Consider the following 25,487-nt stretch of genomic DNA (forward strand, 5'->3'; position numbering starts at 1 on the left):
GTGTGTTTTTTTGAAATGAAAAACTCAGGTTTTTTTTGTCTTTATGCCTAAATGTTAGCTAAGATATACAGGGTGTCTCAAAAATATTGGTACAAAACGTTTAGGGGAGGTAGGTAACATCATAAGTAAGGTGAATCGCATAGGAACCCATAACCGGACGCGTAACGGGAAAGTAGCAGCAGAGGCACAAGAAGCAGAAATGACACAAGACAGTAATTAGTGGCAAACATTTATTTGACATAACGTTAACAATGGAGTACGAGATGGATGCATCTCATGATGTTACAACAGATGCTCGAAGGTTCCACCATGAGACGCGACGCATGGGTGTCACCGACGCAGCATGCATTGGCAGACACGGTCGAACACACCCAAAGTTTTTTTGACAGTACCAGCAGTCACAAGAGTCTCGCCACGCGATCCATTTCCGGTTCCACAGGCGATTAATACACTATACAATTCAAGGGCCCCCCGCAGAAAGAAACCAAAGCTGTATAAATCAGGTGAGCGTAGGGGGTAGGCAACGGGTCCACCATGGCCAATCCATCGACGCCCAAAACGCCTGTTCAAATGGTCACGAAAACGCCTGTTCAAATGGTCATTTGGTTTCAACATGACGGGGCAGGCGCCCCGTCATGTTGAAACCAAATGCTGCATTTGAACAGGGATCTGAATATTGAAATTACGCCTGCAATAAATTGCAGGCGTAATTTCAATATTCAGATCCCACATTCAATATTAAAATATAAGTAGACGTCCCTACTTTTTTTAGGTTTCCTTCTAAGTGGTCTGTAATATAAATCTGAAGTGATTAGGTGTTTTCTTATTTTATATTATTATTTATTTATTTTTTGTAATGTTATGCGTAGCGGTTGCAATCAAATGGTATTTGTGAAGAAACAATATAAACAAAGCACAGGATATAATAATAAGGAAAATAAGATGTGGAGTGCCCAAAATAATAAAACGTGTATGCTTATGAGTAATTCCGGAAGTGACGAATAACTTTGTGTGTTGTAGTGTTAGAGGGAGTTACCACTTAACAACCATATATACACACAATTTACACTCAGTTTCATTATTTGTAAAATGGCCAAAACGTATGATTATTTATTTAAGCTTCTCTTAATAGGAGATTCAGGAGTAGGAAAGACTTGCATTTTATTTAGGTTTTCAGAAGATAACTTCAGTTCCAGTTTTATTTCTACTATCGGTAAGAAATGTCTTATTTTCTATGTAGCCCTAATTCTAGTGTGTATACAGCTGGCTAACTCAAAATCTTTGAATGGAATTTTCAAGTGATGTTTATTCAACGTTTACTTAGGTAAAGGTTAAGTGAGTAACATATCGGGTATTGATCACATATGACCACTTGAAAAGAAGAAAGTGTTCTTTAATGGCATGAATTGTTCTGAAATATCTGATGGCTTCAACTGACTGATTCGTTACAGACGACTACAACATTAAATTATTCATTTGACAGGCAGATTTAGAATGTTAAGCTTACGAACTATAAGCGTTTGATGATTAAATATTTCGTCTCTCCTAATGCGTGTTTTTAGATCATGTAGATTTGTATGATAATGAGAAATTAGTCTGTAGTCGAGTGGTAAAACGCGGGAGTGCAGTGCTCACCCGCTTGAGTTTAACTGTACTTGAAACCCGCGTGATTGGTAAATATTGATTAATAATGATTAGTTGTAAACTCCTCTGACTTGTGTGCTCCCGCTAGAATTATGTGTGAGCCGAATTATATGTTGAGGCGTTTCTGCCTTCTTATAAACTGCAATTAAATTAATATGGAAAATATGACACAGATTAGCAAAACATATGACGACTCTGTTGTCAGAAAATAGGGGATATGTATTATTCAATATGGATAGGTGGTATAGGACCAGAATATATCTGGCAGCATCCCAAATTGGTGATATTGAAGAACAGTTTTCCTTTAAGCATACGAAAAGATAATGTCATGTGTGCAGGTGCTACTGTTATTAAGTATAGGCAGTCTGTGGCTTTACTTCATAGTTGTGACATTGAGAAAAAGCCAGGAATTAGAGACGAATTTAAAAGTGTGAAATTTTGTTCACAAGGGGGTTCATCAGCATTTTCCACTACCAATATTAATGCTTCCTACTATTTTTCTGATCCTAAGTTCTTTGAATTGAATTACAATTTCATTGATACACTGCAATGGTGACTAATAATAATTTGTATGACCAACACATTTTGACAGATGACAAAATAGATTCATCATTAAATGTTATTCTTAATTGGACAGAAATTGGAAATGAAGAGGGTTGTTATGTTCATTAAGTATTCTATATGTAATCATTTACATATACCACAAAATGAATGGTATATTCATACCACAGAATGCTAGTGAAGTTTGTAATGCCCTTCAGATCACTACTAGGTAAGCAGAATCAAAAGAAAAGAATTGAATACAAATTTAATGCCATTAAAGAAAGTATAGAATTTTTCAGTGGGAGGGGGAAAAAAAGGACATTTTAAAGCTGTATAAGCAAGTATAGTAGTACATCATGTGAAATGATGCTTGTATGTTACTGCAGTATTCTCTCATTAATTTGTTTTAATTGCGTTTAGAATTAATTATCCAAAAAAAATATATTGTCTGAAAGACTCTGTCCGAGTTGTTTCAAATGACCAGTATTCTATTGTAGTTAGTTAAAAGATTAAAAAAAAAAAAAAAAAAATGCTGTACAAATTGGAGCAGTCTTGCATTAAGGGCAAGTTACTACTATGGATAAAGGAATGGTTGAGTGGGAGAAGACAGTAGTTATCAATGGACAGTGTTCTTCATGGACTAATGTTATTTGTCCCCCAGGGTTCAGTGATGGGCTCATTGTTGTTTTCACTATTCATTAATGATATTGAAAGTATATCAGGCTTAATTTATAAGTTTGCAGATGATACAAAGGTTGGCATCCTGGTTAATGACAAGATATGCTACTGCAACAAGATCTAGAAAAATTAGGCAGATGGCCTGAGAAAAGGCAATTGAAGTTTAATATAGACAAATGTAAGGTACTGTTTATGGGTAGCAGTAATCCGAATTAACGTAACAACAGTGTGTATCACTCTGTAGGTTTGTTAAACAGTACCTACAAGAGGATCTGATTGAGGTTTTAAGGCTTTGAATGAATTAAACTCGGTGCTGATGGAATCCTTCCTCGTGCTCAGACTACACATGTGAGGGATCATAAATTCGAATTGAATAAAGGATAGTTGTGTGGGAAGCTTTTCCTCAGCTAGCAGATAGTTGAATGTGGGAACAAACTTTCATTTGGTGGGTAGTTTGAATTAATTCAAGGAAGAACTAGACAAACTGTTAAAGGGAATGGATAGTGATAACTTTTTTATTGATGCTCTATAAGCTTTCTTTTTAACACTACATGGTGCGTGTTGCGACAGCATTTTGTAGACATAAGAAACTTGTGCTAGTATAAATAGATATAAAAAAACTGACATAGAGATGTAAATTACTGGTGGGCATGAAAAATAAACTTTTGGTACAATAAACAGACAGCTTTCAAAGTTTCTCCTTGTCATAAATTGGAAATTCTTTGCATATTTTCTAGTTTGGCCAGCAATTCAATAATTTTCTTAATTAATGTCAATTTAATGGCAAAATGAAATAATACACATGTGAAGTAATGCATTGTGATTACAGTTGATTATTGTAATCAGCCGTAATTTCAATTCATTGAAACTAGTTGATTGTAAAATAAGACTGAAGAGAATTAATTTATTTTATTTTTTGACAAGTCTCTGTCACCCAAACAACTGCTAATGGGTAACTCCTAAGCATTTGGAGTAAGTAGTGTTATTCCAGGAGTTTAATGAATAGTGCTATAGCATGGGAAAGCCATACCAAAGAAGATAATATATGATACTCCACCTAGGTTTGCAGATCTGGCACAGTGATTTCTTTTTGCATGTTTTCAGTTGCCTGAAGACATCTCAACTAAAACGTGCAGGATCACAGCAGGAGGCAGGCAGGAGCAACAGTGCGTAACACATGCTTCTTGATTAGACTGGGGTTTGAGCCCATGACCACCAAATATGGAGGATGCGGAAAGGTCAGGGAATGACCACTGCATATCCCCGGAGCAATATGGCCTTAGTTGCTAATGCTCCTAAAAACCAAATAACAAACACACACACGAGAAGAAGAAAAATTTGAATTGAAATTTATTACATTTTAATAATGGAAGGCCTGGATGTCCATAGTAAGCTTTCAGAGATTTATTCCAAAAAATTATAAATGGCAACATTTGTTTAAGCTTTTGAATTGGCTTAGAAGATTATAGAACTATAATAGTGAAGGTGTTAAAAGTTACTTTTGGGGTGGGGGAGAATGGTTTTAGAGTGCCAGAAAACCCATGAAAATAGAAATTGCCTCTCTGCACCATTCAGCAAGTTTTAGGATGTTATTTTTCCCATGGCAACAGACTTGTAACACCCTGTGTGTGTTACTGATAGAACTTCATATTGTCCTGTGGGCACTGTGTATAAACTGACATTTGAAAAAATTGTGGCCTGAGTATGACAGGTTTATTTAAGGAATCTGGTAACATGTTACTTTTTTAACACAGTTCCCTTTGGAGTCAATATACTTTTGCCACCAATGCAGGGAAGAAGTTTTCTGTTGGGCCTACAAGAATGTATCCATTACAGCAATGATGTCACTGTTGGTGGGAAAATGTATGCCAGCCAGGTATAGTTTAAAATTAGTATATAGATAAATCTCATATATCATGCTAGGTCTGGCAAATATTGAAGATGGTTCAAGATTTCAAAGCTGCACTTGTGCAGTGCAGCTATGGCAATGATAGACTTGTGAACAGGCATGTTGTCCTGGTGGAACAAGGCTCCTTTGCTAAGTTTTCCTTAGCATTCGTGTTTATGTTTTCATGCAAATGCCTCACAAGGTCTGCATAATGTCTCTGACTGGCTGACCTTTCTGAAGGTAATCCACTTGCACTGCTCCATCAGTATCCCAAAATAATTGATGCCATCACCTTGCCAGCAGAAGGTATCAACTTTGCTTCCTTTCGAGAGGGAAAAAAGTTGTTTCCACTGTTTGGACTGCTCATGTGTCTCTGGCTGAAAGTGATGAACCCATGTCTCAACCATGGATACAAAGCTTACAAGGAAATTTGCTGAATTTGCTTTAAAACAAGCAAATGTTCACTTGGCTTGACAACTCTTGTGTTTTTGATCTGCTGTCAACTACTTTAGACCCATCATGCTGACATCTTTTTCATAGTGAGAACACCTGTTATTATGTGGTATACACAATCAGATGAGATGCCCAAGAAGCTGTCATCTCATCCGAATTATGTACAAAACTCTCACTCGCCATGAGATTATGCACTCTCATCAACTTCTGAAGTGATGGATATTGCAAGTCTTCCACAGCATGGGTCATGTTTCAGGCTTTTCTGCCCTTGTTTAAATTCTGCTGCCCACTTCGTAACCATAGAATAGGAAGGGGGCAGTCATCCTTCCAAATATTGTAATCCTATCTTCATGAATTGTCTTTGGCATTAGTCCCTTTTACCCTCAATATTTGATGCTGCACACTGATTTTTTTTTTTTTTTTTTTTTTCTCATTCAACAATTTTTACTTCAGGACCTGTGACTTATGTTTTTGAAACTGCATGAAACTTGGTGGGGTTGCTATTTGAAGTGTTATACATTAAGTACAAAAATTTTTAACACTACTACTAACCTTTCATACTGGGGCCACAAACTTCTCACCCCTGCACCCCTTTAGATGGTTGCATTGTTTAGTCCCACAACTTCTTTAGATGTCATGTGTTTCATCTTACTTTGATAATAAGTAAACCTTGGATTATGCTTTTTTTTTTTCTTTTTTTTTTAATGAAAACCCCAAACGTGAAAGGTATGTAGACTCGTGCTACTTAGTACTATGCATGGGTTTGAAGGCTGAGAAGATACTTGTCAACATCAGTCTTGAATTTCTGTAGATTGCAATTTTTGGAAATATATGTGAAGGAAGATTGATCTAGAAAACTGAAGTATAAGGGATAAATGAGAAAAGGTTGATTCTTTGAATGAATGGATGCTGACTACTTGCACCATGTGTTTGGTCCAATTTGAAACAGAGGAGGAATTACTAATGCCATTTCAGAAGAACAGTGATCATGGAAGTATATATAGAAAAGTTGTTCAGCAGAAACTGAATGTATATGGGAGAGGTGAATTAAATGAGCTGAGTTAATTAACCTGGCTGTCCTCTTCTGAATGTAGTCAAGAAGCTTTAAAGAGGTTTTTGGGTACCCCTTCTGTGGTAGAAAAGTTGAGACTTGTACAAAGTGAATACTTTCCTCCAAAAAATAAAATTAATGTGGAGAGGAAAACAGAAAACCAATTATTTTATTTATTATTTTTTTTTATGGAGAGGAAGCAATATTTGTGATATGCCTAAACCAAGTTAGATTTAAAGTCTGAGTAATCTCTAATAGAGATCTGATCATGTCTAGTGTCATCAAAGATGGGCATAGGAGCAATAGACTTTTTTCTTATTTTTGTGAGAAATAAAGGATTAAAGTTAACTAAGTTTTTTCTTTGCCATATTATAAAATTACCTGTGAATCAGCATTTAAAGAATTAGTGTTGGATATTGAAGAAGTTGAGGCTGTTTGAAATTTGTTGTGCATGATAAGGTTCCTCAAACTGTAAGGTGGATTGTAGTGTGCTATCATCAACAAAACTATGGGTAGGATTAGCAGTCAGTGGAAGGTCATAAATATATGCGAGAAAGAGTAGAAGAAAGAATTAAACATGGTCTCTAGTCATAGAGAAAACTACATATCTAATTTAAAAAAAGTAGGAAACTTGTTTAGAAGAGCTTTATTCCAAAATGCAATCAAAAACCTTGGAAATTTCATAAAGAACTGCTTGAATTTCTCTTGACATATTGAGGGGCCCATCAAGCTCTCAGCTGCCCACATCAACACCAGAGCTTGGACTTGGTCATCTTGCAACACAGAGGCAGCCCCCAAGGCAGAATGCGCTGGTCCAACAGGAACTAGTAGTTGTTGGTGACTCAATTGTCAGGGAAACGGGGAACATGCTTTGTAAAAAGGATAGGTGGAACAGGACCAGGGTATGTCTGCCAGGGGCAAAGGTTGATGACGTTGTAGAGCAGATATCATCTTTTAAGGGCACAAAAGGTGATATAGTTGTACACGTTGGCACTAATGATATTAAGAGTAGGAGACCAGCGGAATTACTTAACAAGTACAGGTCACTGTTGAAAAAAAGCCGTGAAGTAGGGTTGAATTTGAAAGTGTCTGCAATTCTGCCCAGACACGATAGGAGGGAGTATATGATGAGAGCCTTGTCGATCAATTCAGCCCTGGAAAGATTGTGCAAGGCTGAAGGGGTAGAATTTTTTTCAGCCTGGACTGTACTTGTTAACAGGAGAGATTGCTTCTACAGGGATGGGATACACTTAAATAGAAAGGGTGCAAGAATATTTGCTGATGCTATCGAGGCAGTGTTAGGTGGGTCGGAAAACTGCTAGCTTGGGGGGAGACAAAGACTAATGGATTAACAGTAGCCACGGGCAGAGGTGAAAGAGATTCTTGCACTGCTTCTATTGGAATGAGCAGAAGCCTGAAAAACAAGATGCAGGATAATTCAGAGACTGCTGGAAGTCATTGCGGTACAAGTAAACACATGGGTTGTGTTAGGGTAGCTAAGAATAGAAACAGGTGCATGTATACTTGCGTGTACACTAATGCTAGGAGTTTAGTAAATAAATTTGATGAATTTGAGGTATTACTCAAAACATCAAAGGCAGATATTGTTGGGATATCAGAGACGTGGTGTCACACAGATATAAGGAATGCAGAACTGGAATTTGGGGAGTACAACGTCTACAGAAAGGATAGACAGGATAGGAAGGGAGGAGGGGTTATGCTATTAGTTAAAAAACACATAAAATCCAAGGAAGTGAAGCCAGTTGACATCGCTGGACAGTGCAGTGTTGAGTCAGTTTGGTGTGACATAAGCATAGGTAAATCAAAATTGAGAGTAGGAGTGTGCTATAGGCCTAATGACTCTGATGAGTATAATAAGATACTGTACAGGGAAATAGAGTGGGCCAGTAAATCAGAGTGTCTTATAATGGGGGATTTTAATTTCCCAGATATTGACTGGAATTTGTGGGTTGGTCACTCACACACTAGCAAGGCTTTTGTGGATTTATTGGATGATTGTTTTCTACACCAGCATGTTCGGGAGGCAACTAGAGGGAGTAATACTCTTGATCTGATTATCAGTAGTGATTCTTCATGCATTAGGAATCTGCAGATAAATGAACCACTGGGTGGCAGTGATCACAGTGTGCTGAAGTGGGATTTACTCAAGGAGGTAACTACCATCAGAGGTAAAGGGAAGGGTTTTTGATTTCGTAAAGGAGACTATGCTGGTCTGAGACAGTATTTAAATTCTATACAGTGGGACCAACTGATGATGTTACCAACAGCAAATTCAAAATGGGAAGCATTCAAGGAACTAATCTTGGAAGCTACCAGGCTTTACATACCAACCAAGAAATATTGTTCAAGGTTCAGGCCTAAATGGTTGTCAGATGAACTAATGAGACATATGGCAGAGAAGAAAAATGCATGGGATACATACAAATTAATGGGTGACGTGGAAGCCTATGATAGATATAAGTTGGTCTGTAACCAAGTCACAAAGGAGATTAGGCAGGCAAAGGCAGATTATGAGAAATCCTTGTCAAAGGATGCAAAGAAAAACAGAAAAGAGTTCTTTAGCTATTTAAACTCAAGAAGGAAAGGGATGAATCAGATTGGTCCACTGGATGTTGATGGTTCAACAGTTGAGGATCCAGCTCAGGTGGCTAACAATCTAAACGAGTATTTTGCATCTACATTCACACATGAGGAGTTATTCAGGAAGGAGAATGTCGTAGGTGAAGTAAACATTGGCAGTGAGCTAGATGATTTTCTAATAACTGAGAGGAAAGTGGAGGAGAAATTGTTGAGGATAAACATAAAAAAGGCACCTGGGGTGGATGGGATCTATCCAGTTATATTAAAGGAGGCAGCAAAGGAAGTAAGCAAACCCCTAGCCATAATTATGAGAGCTTCTTTGGACTCAGGGGAGGTACCCATGGACTGGAGATGTGCAAATGTAACCCCAATTCACAAAGGAGGATCAAAGGCTGACACAAGTAATTATAGACCTGTTAGTTTAACTTCGGTTCCAGGAAAATTAATGGAGGCACTGGTTAAAGAAGCACTGCAGGATCATCTGGACAAGAATTCAGTTATAGCTCAGACACAGCATGGGTTTGTTAAGGGCAGGTCTTGTCTGACCAATTTGATTGGATATTATGATGTAGTCACAAAAGAACTGGATGCAGGGAATAACTTTGATATTATATATTTGGATCTTAGAAAGGCTTTTGATACTGTTGCGCATGGAAGACTGCTGCACAAATTGGAGAAGTGTGGCATTCGAGGCAAATTGCTGCTATGGATAAAGGGATGGTTGAGTGGCAGAAGACAGAGAGTGGTAATCAATGGACACTGCTCAACGTGGACTAATGTTATTAGTGGAGTTCCTCAGGGTTCAGTGTTGGGTCCATTGTTGTTTTCTGTATTTATAAATGATATTGATGATGGTGTATCAGGCTTAATGTCCAAGTTTGCAGACGATACAAAGGTTGGCAGGGTTGTTAAGGACACTACTGATACTATGCTGCTGCAACAGGATCTGGAAAGGTTGAGCAGATGGGCTGAGAGGTGGCAAATGAAGTTTAACATTGACAAATGTAAAGTACTACATATGGGAAACAGTAACCCCAGATCAACGTATCAACTCTGTGGTACTACGCTGACAGTGGTAGAGAATGAAAAGGACCTGGGAGTAATTGTGCAGGCAGATATGAAGTTCTCTGAGCAGTGCAGACGAGCTGCAAGAGTAGCTCATGGTGTCTTGTCAATGATATACAGGAATTTTTCTAGCAGGGACAGGGATGTGATTATTCCCTTGTATAAGGCATTGGTCAGGCCACACCTTGAGTACTGTATACAGGTCTGGAGGCCTCATTTCAAGAAGGATGTAGAGCTGCTGGAACGAGTACAGAGAAGGGCAACAAGATTAGTGAATGGAACAAAGGGTTGCTCTTACGAAGAAAGGCTTAAGTATTGCAAATTACAGAGCCTGGAGACTAGGCATCGCCAAGGTGATCTGATAGAGGTGTACAAGGCTTTGAATGGCTTGAGCATGCTCAATGCCGATGGAATTCTTCCTCTTGCTCAGAATAATCACCTGAGAGGGCATAAATTCAAATTGAGGAAGGACGGATGTCGGATAGATGTGCGGAAATTCGCCTTTAGCCAGCGGGCAGTTGGTTTGTGGAATAGACTTCCATCGCTTGTTGTTGAAGTTGATAGCCTAAACAAATTTAAGGCTCAGCTGGACAGGTATTTCGAACGAATTGAGGGGTGAAATGGGAGTAGTGGTTGTTTTTTTTTTTTTTTCTTTTTTTTTGGCTGATGCTGAATAAGCTTGCTTTCTTGCATCATATGCTAATGCTAATATCACCAAACTTTTCCATTGAAGTTGTCCAGGTATAACTGATATGTCAGTATGTCACTAGAGGATCAAAACTGACAGAATCCATATTGGCAGTCATTGATCAGATCGAAGTGGTCAGGATACTTTGAGTTGGTGGATTTCTTTATTTCAGGAAGAGCAAAGGTAAATGCAGTGTGGCAATAATTATTGCCACATTGCATTAAATAGAAGGGAGTGATTTCTCACCCTTTTTAACAACTGGCTGGATATGAGAAAATTTTCATGCAGAAAGAAAAACACCAGTGGAATAGGAAAGTGGAAAGAAGCTACACAGAACAGTAGTGAAAGTTTTGAGAATAAGCCTGATCATCTCGACCAGCAGATTACGTGTAACTAGAAAACAGAAGCCAGGTGTAGTTGTGAGCATTAGTAGCGGCATATGGTGCAAGAAAGTGAGCTTATATAGCCTCAGTTAAAAAAAAAAAAAAAAAATACCCTTCCCATTTCACCGATCTATTCACTTAAAGTTTGTCTAGTTAAGCCTTGAATTTATTTAAGCTGTCAAGATGGAAGTTTGTATCAGCAAACAACCACCTGCTGACTAAAGACAAATTTCCACACATTATTCTACAACTGTCTTTCCTCAATTTGAATTTCTGTTCCATCAGGTGTGAAATCTGAACAAGAATCCCATCAGCACTGAGCTTGCTGAAATCATTCAAGGCCTATACACCTCAATCAGATCACCTCACAGGCGCCTAGTCTCTAGATATGGCAATTTGCAGAACTTAAGCCTATCTTTGTAACAGCAACCCTTTGTTCCACTCGCTAATCTCGTTGCCCTTTTCTATACTTGTTCTAGTAGCTTAACATCATTTCCGAAAATGAGGCCGCCAGACCTGTATGCAGTACTCAAGATGTGGCCTGACCATTGCCTTATACAAGGTGATAATCACCATCTTATCCATGCTAGCAAAATTCCTATATATCATTGACAAGACCCTGTGAGCTACACTTGCGGCCTGTCTGCACTGCTCAGAAAATTTCATATCTGACTGCATAATTACTCTCAGGTGTTTTTCATTCTCCACTATCCTGAGTAGTACTGCACAGTTGGTATGTTACTCTGGGGTTACTGTTACTCATATGCAGTACTTTGCATTTGTCAATGTTAAACATCAGTTGCAACTTCTCAGTCCATCTGCCAAACATTACCAGATCTTGTTGCAGTAGCATACTGTCATTAACAACCCTATCAACCTTCGTATTGTCTGCAAACTTGGACATTAAGCATGATATACCTTTATTCAATACTAACATTGACAAGGGCACATAATACAAGAAAGCAAGCCTATATAGCATCAGCCAAACCCCCCTTTCCTTCTCATTTCACCTATCCACTCGCTCCAAAGGTTTGTCTAGTTCTGCCTTGAATCTATTTAAGCTATCAACTTCTGTAACGACATATGGAAGTTTGTTCTAGCAATCAACCACCTGTTGGCTAAGGACAAGCTTCTGCACATCTGTCTTACAACTGTTTTTTTCCTCAATTTGAATTTATGACCTCTCAGGAGATTATTCTGAGCAAGAGGAAGAATCCCATCAGCATTGAGCATGCGCAAACCATTCAAGGTTTTATACACCTCGCAGGTGCCTAGTCTCCAGACACTAATTTGCAAAACTTAAGCCTTTCTTTGTAAGAGCAACCCTTTGTTCCATTCGCTGATCTTGTTGCCCTTCTCTGTACTCGTTCGAACAGCTCTACATCCTTCTTAATATCATTGATAAATATAGAAAACAACAATGGGGCCCAACATGGACCCCTGGGGAACTCCACTAATAACATTAGACCCACGAAGAGCGGTGTCCAATGATTACCACTCTGTTTTCTCCCACTCAACCATCCTTTTATCCATTAGCATTAGTAGAGGCATATGATACAAGAAAGCAAGCTTATGCAGCATCAGCCAAAAAAAAAATAAAACCCTTCCACTTCATCCCTCCGTTCGTTCGAAATATCTGTCCAGCTGAACCTTAAATTTATTTAGGCTATCAACTTCCACAACAAGGGATGGAAGTCTGTTCCACCAACCAACTATCCGCTGGCTAAAGGCAAATTTCCGCACATCTATTCTACATCTGTCTTTCCTCAATTTGAATTTATGCCCTCTCAGGTGATTATTCTGAGCAAGAGGAAGAATCCCATCAGCATTGAGCATGCTCAAACCATTCAAGGCTTTGTACACCTCTATCAGATCACCTCGCCGGTGCCTAGTCTCCAGACACTATAATTTGCAAAACATAAGCCTTTCTTCGTAAGAGCAACCCTTCGTTCCGTTCACTAACCTTGTTGCCCTTCTCTGTACGCGTTCCAGCAGCTCTACATCCTTCTTGAAATGAGGCCTCCAGACCTGTATACAGTACTCAAGGTGTGGCCTGACCATTGCCTTATACAAGGGAATAATCAGCTCCCTATCCCTGCTAGAAAAATTCCCGTATATCATTGATAAGACACCATGAGCTACTCTTGCAGCCCGTCTGCACTGCTCAAAGAACTTCATATCTGCCTGCACAATTACCCCAGGTCCTTTTCATTCTCTACCACTGTCAGTGTAGTACCACAGAGTTGATATGTTGCTCTGGGGTTGCTGTTTCCCATATGTAGTACTTTGACAATGTAATGTTAAACTTCATTTGCCACCTCTCAGCCCACCTGCTCAACCTTTCCAGATCCTGTTGCAGCAGCATAGCATCAGTAACGTCCTTAACAACCCTGCCAACCTTTGTATCATCTGCAAACTTGGACATTAAGCTTAATATACCATCATCAATATTATTTATAAATACAGAAAACAGCAATGGACCCAACACTGAACCCTGAGGGACTCCACTAATAACATTAGTCCACAATGAGCAGTGTCCATTAATTACCACTCTGTCTTCTGCCACTCAACTATCCCTTTATTCATAGCAACAATTTGCCACCAATGCCACACTGCTCCAATTTGTGCAGCAGTCTTCCATGTGCAACAGTATCAAAAGCCTTTCTAAGATCCAAATATATAATATCAAAGTTATTCCCTGCATCCAATTCTTTTGTGACTACATCATAGTATCCAATCAAATTGGTCAAGCAAGACCTTCCCTTAACAAAACCAAGCTGTGTCTGAGCTATAACTGAATTCTTGTCAAGATGATCCTGCAGTGCTTCCATTAATTTTCCTGCAACAGAAGTTAAACTCACAGGTCTATAATTACTTGTGTCAGCCTTTGATCCTTCTTTGTGAATTGGGGTTATATTTGCACATCTCCAGTATGTGGGTACCTCCCCTGAGTCCAAGGAAGCTCTCATAATTATGGCTAACCGATTGCTTACTTCCTTTGCTGACTCCTTAATATAACTGGATAGATTCCATCCACCCAGGTGCCTTTCTTGTATTTATCTTCGACAATTTCTTCTCCACTTTGCTCTCAATTATTACAAGATCATCTAGCTCAGTGCCAGTGTTTACTTCATCTATGGCATTCCCCTTTCTGAATAACTCCTCATGTGTGAATGTAGATGCAAAATATTGATTTAGTTTGTTAGCTACCTGAGCAGGATCATGAACAGTTGAACCATCGATATCAAGTGGACCAATCTAATTCATCCCCTTCCTTCTGGATTTTACATAAGTAAAGAACTCCTTTCTGTTTTTCTTTCCATCCCTTGCCAAAGATTTCTTGTATCTGCCTTTGCCTGCCTAACCTCCTTTGTAACTTGGTTACAGATCAACTTATATCCATCATAGGCTTCTGTGTCGCATGTTAATTTATATGTATCCCATGCATTTTTCTTCTCTGCCATATGTCTCATTAGTTCATCTGACATCCATTTAGGCCTGAACCTTGAACAATATTTCTTAGTTGGTATGTAAAGCCTAGTAGCTTCCAAGGTGAGCTCTTTGAATGCTTCCCATTTTGAGTTTGCTGTTGGTAACATCATCAGTTGGTCCCACTGTGTAGAATTTAAATACTGTCTCAGACCATCGTAGTCGCCTTTACGAAAGCAATAACCCTTCCCTTTACCCCTGATGGTAGTTACCTCCTTGAGTAAATCAAACTTCAGCACACTATGATCACTGCCACCTAGTGGTTCCTGTATCTGCAGATTCTTAATACATGAAGAATCACTACTGATAATCAAATCAAGAGTATTGCTTCCTCTAGTTGCCTCCCGAACATGCTGATTTAGAAAACAATCATCCAATAAATCCACAAAAGCCTTTCTAGTGTGTGAGTGACCAACCCACAAATTCCAGTCAATATCTGGGAAATTAAAATCCCCCATTATAAGACTCTGATTTACTGGCCCACTCTATTTCCCTGTACAGTTTCTAATTATACTCATCAGAGTCATTGTGCCTATAGCACACTCCGACTCTCAATTTTGATCTCCCAATGCTTATGTCACACCAAACTGACTCGACACTGCACTGTCCAGCGATGTGCCTGGCTTCACAACCTTGTATTTTATGTGTTTCTTAACTAATAGCATAACCCCTCCTCCCTTTCTGTAGACGTTGTACTCTCCAAATTCCAGTTCTGCATTACTTATATCTGTGTGACACTACGTCTCTGATATCCCAACAATATCTACCTTTGATGCTTTGAACAATACCTCAAATTCATCAAATTTATTTACCAAACTCCTAGCTTTAGTGTACACGCAAGTATACATGCACCTGTTCTTTTTCTTAGCTACCCTAACACAACCCATGTGTTTACTTGTACTGCAGTGACTCCCAACAGTCTCTGAAATATCCTGCATCTTGTTTTTCAGGCTTCTGTTCATTCCAATAGAAGCAGTGCAATAATCACTTTTACCTCTGCCAGTGGCTACTGTTAATCTATTAGTCCTTGTATTCCCCCCCCAAGCGAGCAGTTTTACGACCCACCTAACACTGCCTCGATAGCATCAGCAAATATTCTTGCACCCTTTCTATTTAAGTGTATCCCATCCCTGTAGAAGGAAGTCTCTCCTGTTAACAAGTACAGACCAGGCTGAAAAAAAAATTAGACTCCTTGAGCCTTGCGCAATCTTTCCAGGGCCGAATTGATCGACACGGCTCTCATCATATACTCCCTCCTATCGTATCTGGGCAGAATTGCAGACACTTTCAAATTCAACTCTAATTCATGGCCTTTTTTCAAGTGACCTGTACTTAAGTAATTCTGCCAGTTTTCTTCAGCAGCATGTTTGAGAGGCAACCAGAAGGAGTAATACTCTTGATCTGATTATCAGCAGTGGTTCTTCATGCATTAAGAATCTTCAGATAAAGGAACCACTTGGTGGCAGTGATCACAATGTACTGATGTGGGATTTACTTAAAGATATAACTACCATCACAGGTAAAGGGAAGAATTTTTGCTTTTGTAAAGGAGACTACTGTGGTCTGAGTTTTTTTTTTTTAAATTCTATACAGTCTGGCGAGCTGATGATGTTACCAACTGCAAATTCTAAATGGGAATCATTCAAGGAATTAATCTTGAAAGCTACTAGATTTTATGCCAATTAAGAAATACTGTTTAAGATTTAGGCCTAATTGGATGTCAGGTGACATCCATTTAGGCCTAAACCTAAATGAATGTCACCTGTGAGACTTGTGGCAGAGAAGAAAAATGCATGGGATGCATATAAATTATCCTGAGACACGGGTGCCTATGGGGATATAAGACAATCTGTAATCAAGTCACAAAAGATGCTAGGCAAGCAAAGGCAGATTAAGAGAAATCTTTGGCAAACAATGCAAAGAAAAACAGTAAAGTCTTTACTTATGTAAACTCTAGAAGGAAGGAAATGAATCAGATTGGTCCACTTGATTTTGATGATCCTGCTCAGGTAGCTAATAAACTAAATGAGTATTTTTCATCTACATTCACATATGAGGTGTTATTCAGGGAGGTGAATGCCAGAAGTTTATCAAACTCTGCCAAGGAGCTAAGTTAATTTGTAATAACTGGGAGAAAGTGGAGGAGAAATTGTTGAAATTGAATAGAAGAAAGGCTCCTGGGGTGGATGGATCTACAGTTATATTAAAGGAAGTTAATAAACCCTTAGCCATAATTATGAAAGCTTCCTTGGACACAGGGAGTTCCCTGTGTCCAAGGAAGGGAACTTCCAAGGGACACAGGGGAGTTCACTGTTGACTGGAGATGTGCAAATATGTTCCCTGTTTACGTAGACAGAGGGATTAAAGGGTAACATGAGTAATTACACACCTGTTAGTTTAACTTCTGTTCCAGGGAAATTAATAGAGGCACTGGTTAAGGAAGCAATGCAGGATCATCTAGACAAGACTGCAATTAATGTTCAGACACAGAATGGGTTTGTTAAGAGGAAGTCTTGTCTGACTAATTTGATTGGATACTATGATGTGGTCACAGTGCAACTGGATGCAAAAAATAATTTTGATATCATATACTTGGATTTTAGGAAATCTTTTGATTCTCTGGCACATGGAAGACTACCATACAAATTGGAGCAGTATGGCATTGGATAAAAGGGTGGTTGAAGATAGTGGTAATTAATGGACTCTGCTCTTCATGGACTAATGATATTGATGAAAGTATATCAGGGTTAATGTTTTAGTTTGCAGATGATATGAAGGTTGGCAGGGTTGTTAATGACAGTAAGGACGGTATGTTATTGCAACAGGATCTGTAAAGATTGTGCAGACGGACTGAGAAGTGGGAACTAAAGTTTGCATTGACAATTGCAAAGTGTTGCATATGAGTAGCAGTAACCCCAGAGTAACATACCAACTGTGCAGTACTACACTCAGGGTAGTGGAGAATGAAAAACACCTGGGAGTAATTGTGCAGTCAGATATGAAGTTTTCCAAGCAGTGCAGACAGGCTGTAAGAGTAGCTCATGGGGCATGTCATTGATATACAGTATAGGAATTTACTAGCATGGATAAGGAGGGAGGTGATTATCACCTATAAGGCAATGGGCAGGCCACATTTTGAGTACTGTGTACAGGTCTGGAGGCCTCATTTTAGGAAAGATGTTGAGCTGTTAGAATGAGTACAGAGAAGTACAATGAGATTGGTGAGTGGAACAAAGTGTTGCTGTACCAAGAAAGGTTTAAGTTCTGTAAATTGCAGCTCTGGAGATAGGCACCTGCAAAATGATCTAATTGAGGTGTGTTAAGGCCTTGAATGGTTTGAGCAAGCTCAGTGCTAATGGGATTCTTCCTCTTGCTCAGATTACTCACCTTAGGGGATAAATTCAAATTGAGGAAAGTCAGTTGTAGAATAGATGTGTGGAAATTTGCCTTTAGCCATCAAGTGGTTGATAGTTGTAACAGACCTCCATCTCTAGTAGTGGAGGTCAACAACTTAAGTTCAAGGCAGAACTAGACAAACATTTGAGCGAAGGACGGGTGAAATGGCAAGTTTTTTATTTTTTTGGCTGATGCTATATAAGCTCGCTTTCTTGCATCATGTGCCTCTTCTAATGGTAGTTACTAAGATTTCCTCGTGGAATCACTTAGTAACTACCATTGTTATAGTGAAAGATCATAAAAATATCATGTTTTACTAAAACAGTATAGCAAATTTACTATACTTTGTTTTACTATAACAAAAAATCATAGAAAATTACTAAAATTAAATGTTTTGAAAAAAGTGTTTTCTGAATGGAAAAAATGGCTTTCTATTCAGAAAACTATCATTTAAGGTTAATAAAAATGAATGGAAAAAAAAAAACACCATTGTAATTTTCACATAAAATAAGGAGCTAAATAAATTATAAAATACTGATTCTTTTAATAGAAGAAAATATTGAATAAAATAGAAAGGAAAACAAAACATTATCTAAATTGTTTAATGAAGAAAGTTGTTTTTAAACCCATTCTTCTTCATGTAAATAAGTCTTGAAGGCCCTTCACTTCTTCCTAAATTGTGTGTGACACACAGGGGAATAAATGGCAAGGGTTCTCTTCTTTTTCTTCAACTTCATGTTGGGTGTGATTTCTTGTTGGCAATAATAGATAACAATTTTAGGTATAGCTTTTAAATTCAAAATTTGAAAATCCACAATTTTTAAATGGTCTCCTTGTAAAGATTCAAAAAGGATGACTTTTTTGCTCCCTTACCAATCCATTGTATCTTTAATCATTGAATGGCAAATATTTCTCTTCCCCCCCCCCAAATATTCTGACAATTGATTGGTTAACCAATCATTCTGACAATTGATTGGTTACATCATTAATTGTTGCTCACAGATGTGCTCTGCATCCAGTACACAAAGTCCTTCTGAACCAGATCAGTTTTCGCTTGATTCTGTTTTTAGGGTCCAAGTTGGGGTTGGAGGATGCATCATTTAGCAGGTTCTTTTGAGTCCCTGATGAGCTCCCAAGTTAAATTTCTCTAGGGCAAGACCTATTTCTTTAGTGATTCATCTAGTAAATGTGCAGTTTTAATTTGAGACTGATATACTCCTTACATTGGAAACAGAGAAAACAATTGTCAGTGGATTTTGTTTTTGTGTTTTTTATATTGTACTAGGTGGTAATTGTCAAGCTTTGGTAACCCTTTGATACTGTCTCAGACAATATCTTATATATAGACAAGAGTCTTATATAGACAATATCATTAAGCTTTAAAACATCACACAAAAATTCATAGAATGAAGTGCAATGTCTTAAGCAGTATTGTACAGAATTAAAATAAACAAAGATTTAATGTTCAAAAATGCATCATAATTAGTCTGCCATATTATATATCCAGTTCAGAGATCTCAATACAAAGCGTGTCTTAAATTTACTTAAAGCTGAGTGCTCAGGTCACTAAATATACTAATGCCCAATAAGTGAATCAAAATAAAGCCTAGCCCAGCTCATTGTTAATCCAGTTCAGATCCCAGTACAGGTCATCATCATCAGCCATTTTCAATCCACTGCAGGATGAAGGCCTCTCCAGCAACTTTCCAGTTCCTTCTGTTTTGAGCACTGGCCATCCATTTATTACCCACAAACACATGGATTTCATCTATCCATCTCCGCCTTTGTCTTCCAGGTTTTCTTCTAACTCCTCTTGGATACCTCTCTGTTATTTTCTTAGTCCATCTGTCATCATGTCTTCGAGCTATGTGTCCTGCCCAAGACCATTTTAGTTCTTTAGTTTTGATAAGAATGTCCTTTACTTGAGTTTGCTGCCTAATCCATGTGTTTCTCTTCTTATCTAACAGTCTGATTCCCAATATAATTTGTTCCATTCTTCGCTGTGTAGTTCTCAGCTTCTCTTCCATTCTTTTGGTGAGTGCCCAAGTTTCACTTCCATAAGTCATGGTGGGGAGTATACATTGGTTCATTATTTTAAGTTTCAGACAAACTGGGATATTGCTCTTCAGTATGAAGAGCAATATCCCAGTTTGTCTGAAACGTAATATTTCCTGAATGACTATATTTCCTGAATGCTATCCATCCAAAATTTATTCTTCTCTTGACTTCCAGCCATTTATCATTATTACAGCTAATAACTTGTCCCAGATAAGTATGCGACTCCACCTTTTCAATAACTGCTCCTTCAATCATTATTTCCCTTTCTGTGGCATACTTGTTCAACATTACTTTTGTTTTAGCCATATTCATCTTTAGTCCAAAATCCTTACTAACTGTGCATAACTGATTAAGATTTTCCTCTAATTCTTTGGGATCGTGGCTTATGACCACAATGTCATCTGCAAATCGTAAATGATTTAGGTACTCTCCGTTCACATTGACTCCTTTCTGCGACCAGTCTAATCTTCTGAAAGCTTCCTCAAGGGCAGCAGTAAACAGCTTCAGAGATATTTTCTCCTTGTTGAACTCCTTTCTCAATTTTAAGTTTCCAATTGCCTTTGTCTAGTCTAATAAAGGAGGTAGCACTCTCATATTTTCTTCAAAATCATAATATATGGGGTATCTATGCCTTGTCTTTGCAGTGCCCGAAACATTGCCTTATGCTGTATGGAGTCAAATGCCTTTTCATAATCCACAAATTCCAGGCATAATGGTGTTTTATATTCATTTGCTTTCTCCATTAACTGTGATATTACGTGAAGGTGATCCCTAGTTGAGAATCCTGTCCTAAAGCCAGCTTGCTCTTTCGGTTGATTCTCATCCAGTATTCTTTCTAATCTGTTAGTAATGACCCTTGCGAACAACTTGTAGATGTGGGATAACAAGCTAATTCGTCTATAATTTCTGATTTATCTCCTTTCTTATGCAGCAAAATTATGATTGCATTATTCCACTGCTTAGGTGTCACACCTTTTCTAATGCACTTTGTGAAGAGCCTTGCCAGTTTTTGTGTTATGTCTCTTCCTCCCAATTTTAACAACTCTACAGTAATTTCATCTTCCCCCGGGGCTTTCTGATTCTTCAATGCATGTTCTACCTCATCAGGAAGAATATTGGGTATGTCGTATCTGTTGCTACTTTGCAATCCATCTTCACCACTGCTGGCATCAGTCCCCTGCTCCTTGTATAATTCTCTATAGTAGTCTTCTGCTATTTGAATTATGTCTTCTCTGCTGTTTATAAGTACACCATCGCTATTCTTCAGTTTCAGTATCATTTGTCTTTCTGTATTATTGCTCATGGCTGCTGATTTAAATCCTTTGTTTTCCCTTAATGCTTGTTCTACTTTTCTTGTGTTAAATCTTATGTTCTCTCTAAGTCTCTTTCTAATAGCTTTGCATAACTCAGTATAATCAATTTTCTCCCTGTCAGTGTTTTTCTTGCTTTTCATTTGTCATCTTCAGTTCATCATGACAAGTGTTTCTTGACCAATTTTTTCTTCTTTGGATTTCTTTTTACCTATAGGTTTCTTGGGCTTTATCACTTTCAGAAAATTGTAATATTCCTCGTCGATATCTTGGTCCTGAGCAGTCTGCAGAAGCTCATACTTGTTCTTAAGTTACAGTACATACTGCTTTTTCTCTTCTGTTATCTCAAAGACTTTTGTATTATTTACTAGTCAGTTTTTTCCTTTCCTTTCCTTTCCTACATCCATATCAAGTGTACATCTTACCATTTTGTGATCACTTCCAACATTTACCTTATTCAGGACAGTAACATCATTCACAATATATCTTCTGTTAGTGAGGATGAAGTCAATTTCATTAGTAGTTAATCCATTTGGACTCTTCCATGTGCACTTTCTGTTCACCCTTTTCTTGAAAAAAGTGTTCAGTATTGACAGTCCTTGAGATTCTGTAAATTCCACAAATCTTTCACCTCTTTCATTTCTTTCACCAATTCCAAAATTTCCTATAGTTCCCCTTTCTGCGCTGTTTTGTCTTTTTCCAACCTTAGCATTGAAGTCCCCCATAATAATAGTGTAATGGGTTTTCTGCTCATCTAGAAGACTCAATTTCGGTGTGCATTTCTTCAACCTCTTCATCACGGCTCGATGTTGGTGCATAAATCATTATAATCTTTAGCTTGTACCTCTTAGAAATCTTGAGTATTAGTCTTGACACCCTTGGTGATGTACTTTTGAATTCCAAAATGTTGTTTTTAAAATCTTTGTGGATCAGAAACCCAACTCCACCTTCACTCCTTTCACTGTTTCCATTGGTGTACAGCAGATTTCCACTTGATAAACTTATAAGTGATTCATTTCTTCTTCTTGTTTCAGCCAAACTGATGATATTCCAATTCACATTTTCTAATTCCTTTTCCAGCTCTAATATCCTGTCTTCACCGATGAGTGATCTTACGTTATAACTGCCGACCGGGCTAGCCGGGTGGGTAAAGTGCCTGCCTGGCAACCCAAAGGTCGCGGGTTTGAATCCCGCGTCGGGCTTGGATCAAAGTACTGCAAAAACCTTGGGAGGTGCATTATGGCCACAGAAGCCGATGTGCCAACAACTACCAAAAAAAAAACGTTATAACAGGCAAAGTTCAGTTTCTGTGCATGGCAGCCTGGTCGTACCCAGAGATTCTTAGCACCCTCTGCTTCCACTCTGATCCTCTCGCTGCCGTAAGAGGGAGAGTGAAAGTTGCTGGGGACTGAGGGCCATTTGCTCTGTCGTGCTGGCATATGCTGGAGGGTTTGGTCTTTTCCTCTTCACGCTGACCAGGCATCTTGAAGAGAACCACTTTACACATTTGTTGCCACCTAAGTGACGTAACAGGGCTTACCATCGAGAAGGTGTGCATGAGTGGATTTTAGGGTTGCAGGCCAACCGGACCTCTCCTAAATCTTCTGTAATAGAGATATTGGATCCATCAGTGTTTTAGGCTGAATGTCTGATAACACACAGATACCTGTTCCCCTCTAAGTCCTTAGTACAGGTCATTATGTTCAAATAATAATGCACTCCACCAAATAATTCAAATAATAATGCACTCCACCAAATGAAGTTTAACATTGACAAATGTAAAGTACTACATATGGGGAAACAGCAACCCCAGTGCAACGTATCAACTCTGTGGTACTACACTGACAGTGGTAGAGAATGAAAGGGACCTGGGGGTGGTTGTGCAGGCAGATATGAAGTTCTCTGAGCAGTGCAGACGGGCTGCAAGAGTAGCTCATGGTGTATTGTCAATGATATGTAGGAATTTTTCTAGCAGCGATAAGGAGGTCATTATTCCCTTGTATAAGGCAATGGTAAGGCCACACCTAGAGTACTGTATACAGGTCTGGAGGCCTCATTTCAAGAAGGATGTAGAGCTGCTGGAATGAGTACAGAGAAGGGCAACAAGATTAGTGAATGGAACAAAGGGGTGCTCTTACGAAGAAAGGCTTAAGTTTTGCAAATTACAGTGTCTGGAGACTAGGCACCAGCGAGGTGATCTGATAGAGGTGTATAAAGCCTTGAATGGTTTGAGCATGCTCAATGCTGATGGGATACTGCCTCTTGCTGAGAATAATCACCTGAGAGGGCATAAATTCAAATTGAGGAAAGACAGATGTAGGATAGACGTGCGGAAAAGCGGGTGGTTGGTTGATGGAACAGACTTCCATCCCTTGTCATGGAAGTTGATAGCCTAAATAAGTTTAAGGCTCAGCAGGACAGATATTTCGAACGAACAGAGGGGGTGAAGTGGAAGTGGTGTTTTTTTTTTTTTTTTTTGGCTGATGCTGCACATAAGCTTGCTTTCTTGCATCAAATGCCTATGCTAAAAGTCAGGTTTTCAGTGGGTGCTGCTCTTTTTGAACTAATGTTATTAGCTGATCCTGTAGGATTCAGTGCTGGCTCATTGTTAGTTTCTATATTTATTAATGAAATTGACAAAGGCATATCAGACTTAATCTATAAGTTTCCAAATGATATAAAAGTTGGCAGAGTAGTTATTCACAGTAATCAGGGTATGCTACTGGAAAAAGATCTAAACAAATTGGGCAGATGGGCTCAGAAAGGGTAATCAAGTTCTTACAAATGCAAGGTAGCTCACATGGGAGAAGTAATCCCAGATTAACATATCAGCTGTGTGGTGCCATACTCAGGACAGTGGAGAATGAAAATGACCTGGAGGTAACTGTACAATCAGATATGCAGTTCTCTGAACAGTGCACACAGGTGCCAGGACAGCTCATGAGCAATTATCCTGTTGTATAAGGCAGTGGTTAGACCACATCTTGAATACCGCATAAATGTTTGGAAGCCTCATTTTAGGGAGGATGTGGATCTGTTGAAATGGGTGCAGAGAAGAGCAGCAAGATTGGTTAGGAGAGCAAATGGGTGCTTTTACCAGAAAGGCTTCAGTTTTGCAAATTGCAGTCTGGAAACAAGGCTCCTGTAAAGAGATCTGATTGGGTAAGCTCAATGCTGATGGAAACCTTCCTCTTGCTCAAAATACGTAGGTGAGGGATGTAAATTTAAATGGAAGGATTATTGCAGGTCAGATGTGTAGACATTTTGCCTTCAGCCAGAGGGTGGTTGATTATTGGAACAAACCTCCAGCTGATGTTATGGAGGTAGGTAGTTTGAATAAATTCAAGGAAAGCTAGATAAACTGCTAGAGTATGAACAGGTGAAATATTTTTTTTTTTTTTTTTTTTTCTGATTCTGCATGAGCGTCTTGCATCATTTGCCACTACTACTATTAATAAAAATATATTATTTTAGTAAAATAATTAACAATGCATATTACATTGTAATTTATTTAATTACAGGTAGTTCTCGACTTTACGAGTTAATTCGTTCCTAGCGCGTGCTCATAAAGCGGGAATTTATTTCCCATAGACACAAGGTTAAAAATAGGGGTTACGTTCTCAACAATGAAATTAGTTAGCTAATTATTTTGTTTAAACAATCATTTATTGAAAGAAATGAAAGCGTAGCCTATAAAATCAAGCTAATTATAATAAGAGAAATTATTTAAGACTTACAAATGTTAAAGTATGTTTATTCTTCATCATTGACTAAATGCACACTTGTTATTGGTTTGTTGCACAAGGAGTTGTCGTCTTCAGAAATGTTTCATGAAGCATTTGTTTCCAAGATAATCTCTTTTAATTATAAATTTCACAATTGCATGTATAAGCATTTTTTAACGGCATACACAAATTGCAACTAACACAATTCAGGTGAAGTAATAAGTTTCCGAAGCTTTAAAAAAAAAAAGGAATGAAGAGAAGATTCTGAATTTTTTTGTTTTTTATACGATTGAAGATTTCAGTAAAGGGAATTCACATTTCACCATAATAACATGAAAACCACACAATTCCAGCTATCGGTATTTTCACAAATGCAAGAAGATAGTTTGCTACCCGTTTATAATTGCTTGCACTAACAGAAAAGCCCAATAAACTGGAAAGTGCAAATTGTTTTATGGTAGTGACCTCCAGAAATGTGCTTTAGAAAAATATTACAAAGGCGTTTAAAATTGATT

The 25,487-nt window shown here is 38.3% G+C and overlaps 1 protein-coding gene across 1 annotated transcript in view; it reads left to right on the forward strand.

The window, feature by feature from the left end:
* Positions 1–1,042: 1,042 nt before the first annotated feature.
* LOC150080264 (ras-related protein Rab-8A-like) overlaps positions 1,043–25,487 on the forward strand; it is a 229,718-nt gene continuing 205,273 nt past the window's right edge. The window contains exon 1 of the mRNA XM_090381771.1: positions 1,043–1,213. Within this exon, the coding sequence (XP_090237897.1) occupies positions 1,090–1,213 (124 nt within the window). The 5' untranslated portion in view covers positions 1,043–1,089. The remainder of the gene's footprint in view (positions 1,214–25,487) is intronic.

The sequence above is a fragment of the Mastigoproctus giganteus genome, chromosome 9, assembly GCF_048544385.1.
Source record: "Mastigoproctus giganteus isolate SK-2022 chromosome 9, ASM4854438v1, whole genome shotgun sequence".
NCBI lineage: Eukaryota > Metazoa > Arthropoda > Arachnida > Uropygi > Thelyphonidae > Mastigoproctus > Mastigoproctus giganteus.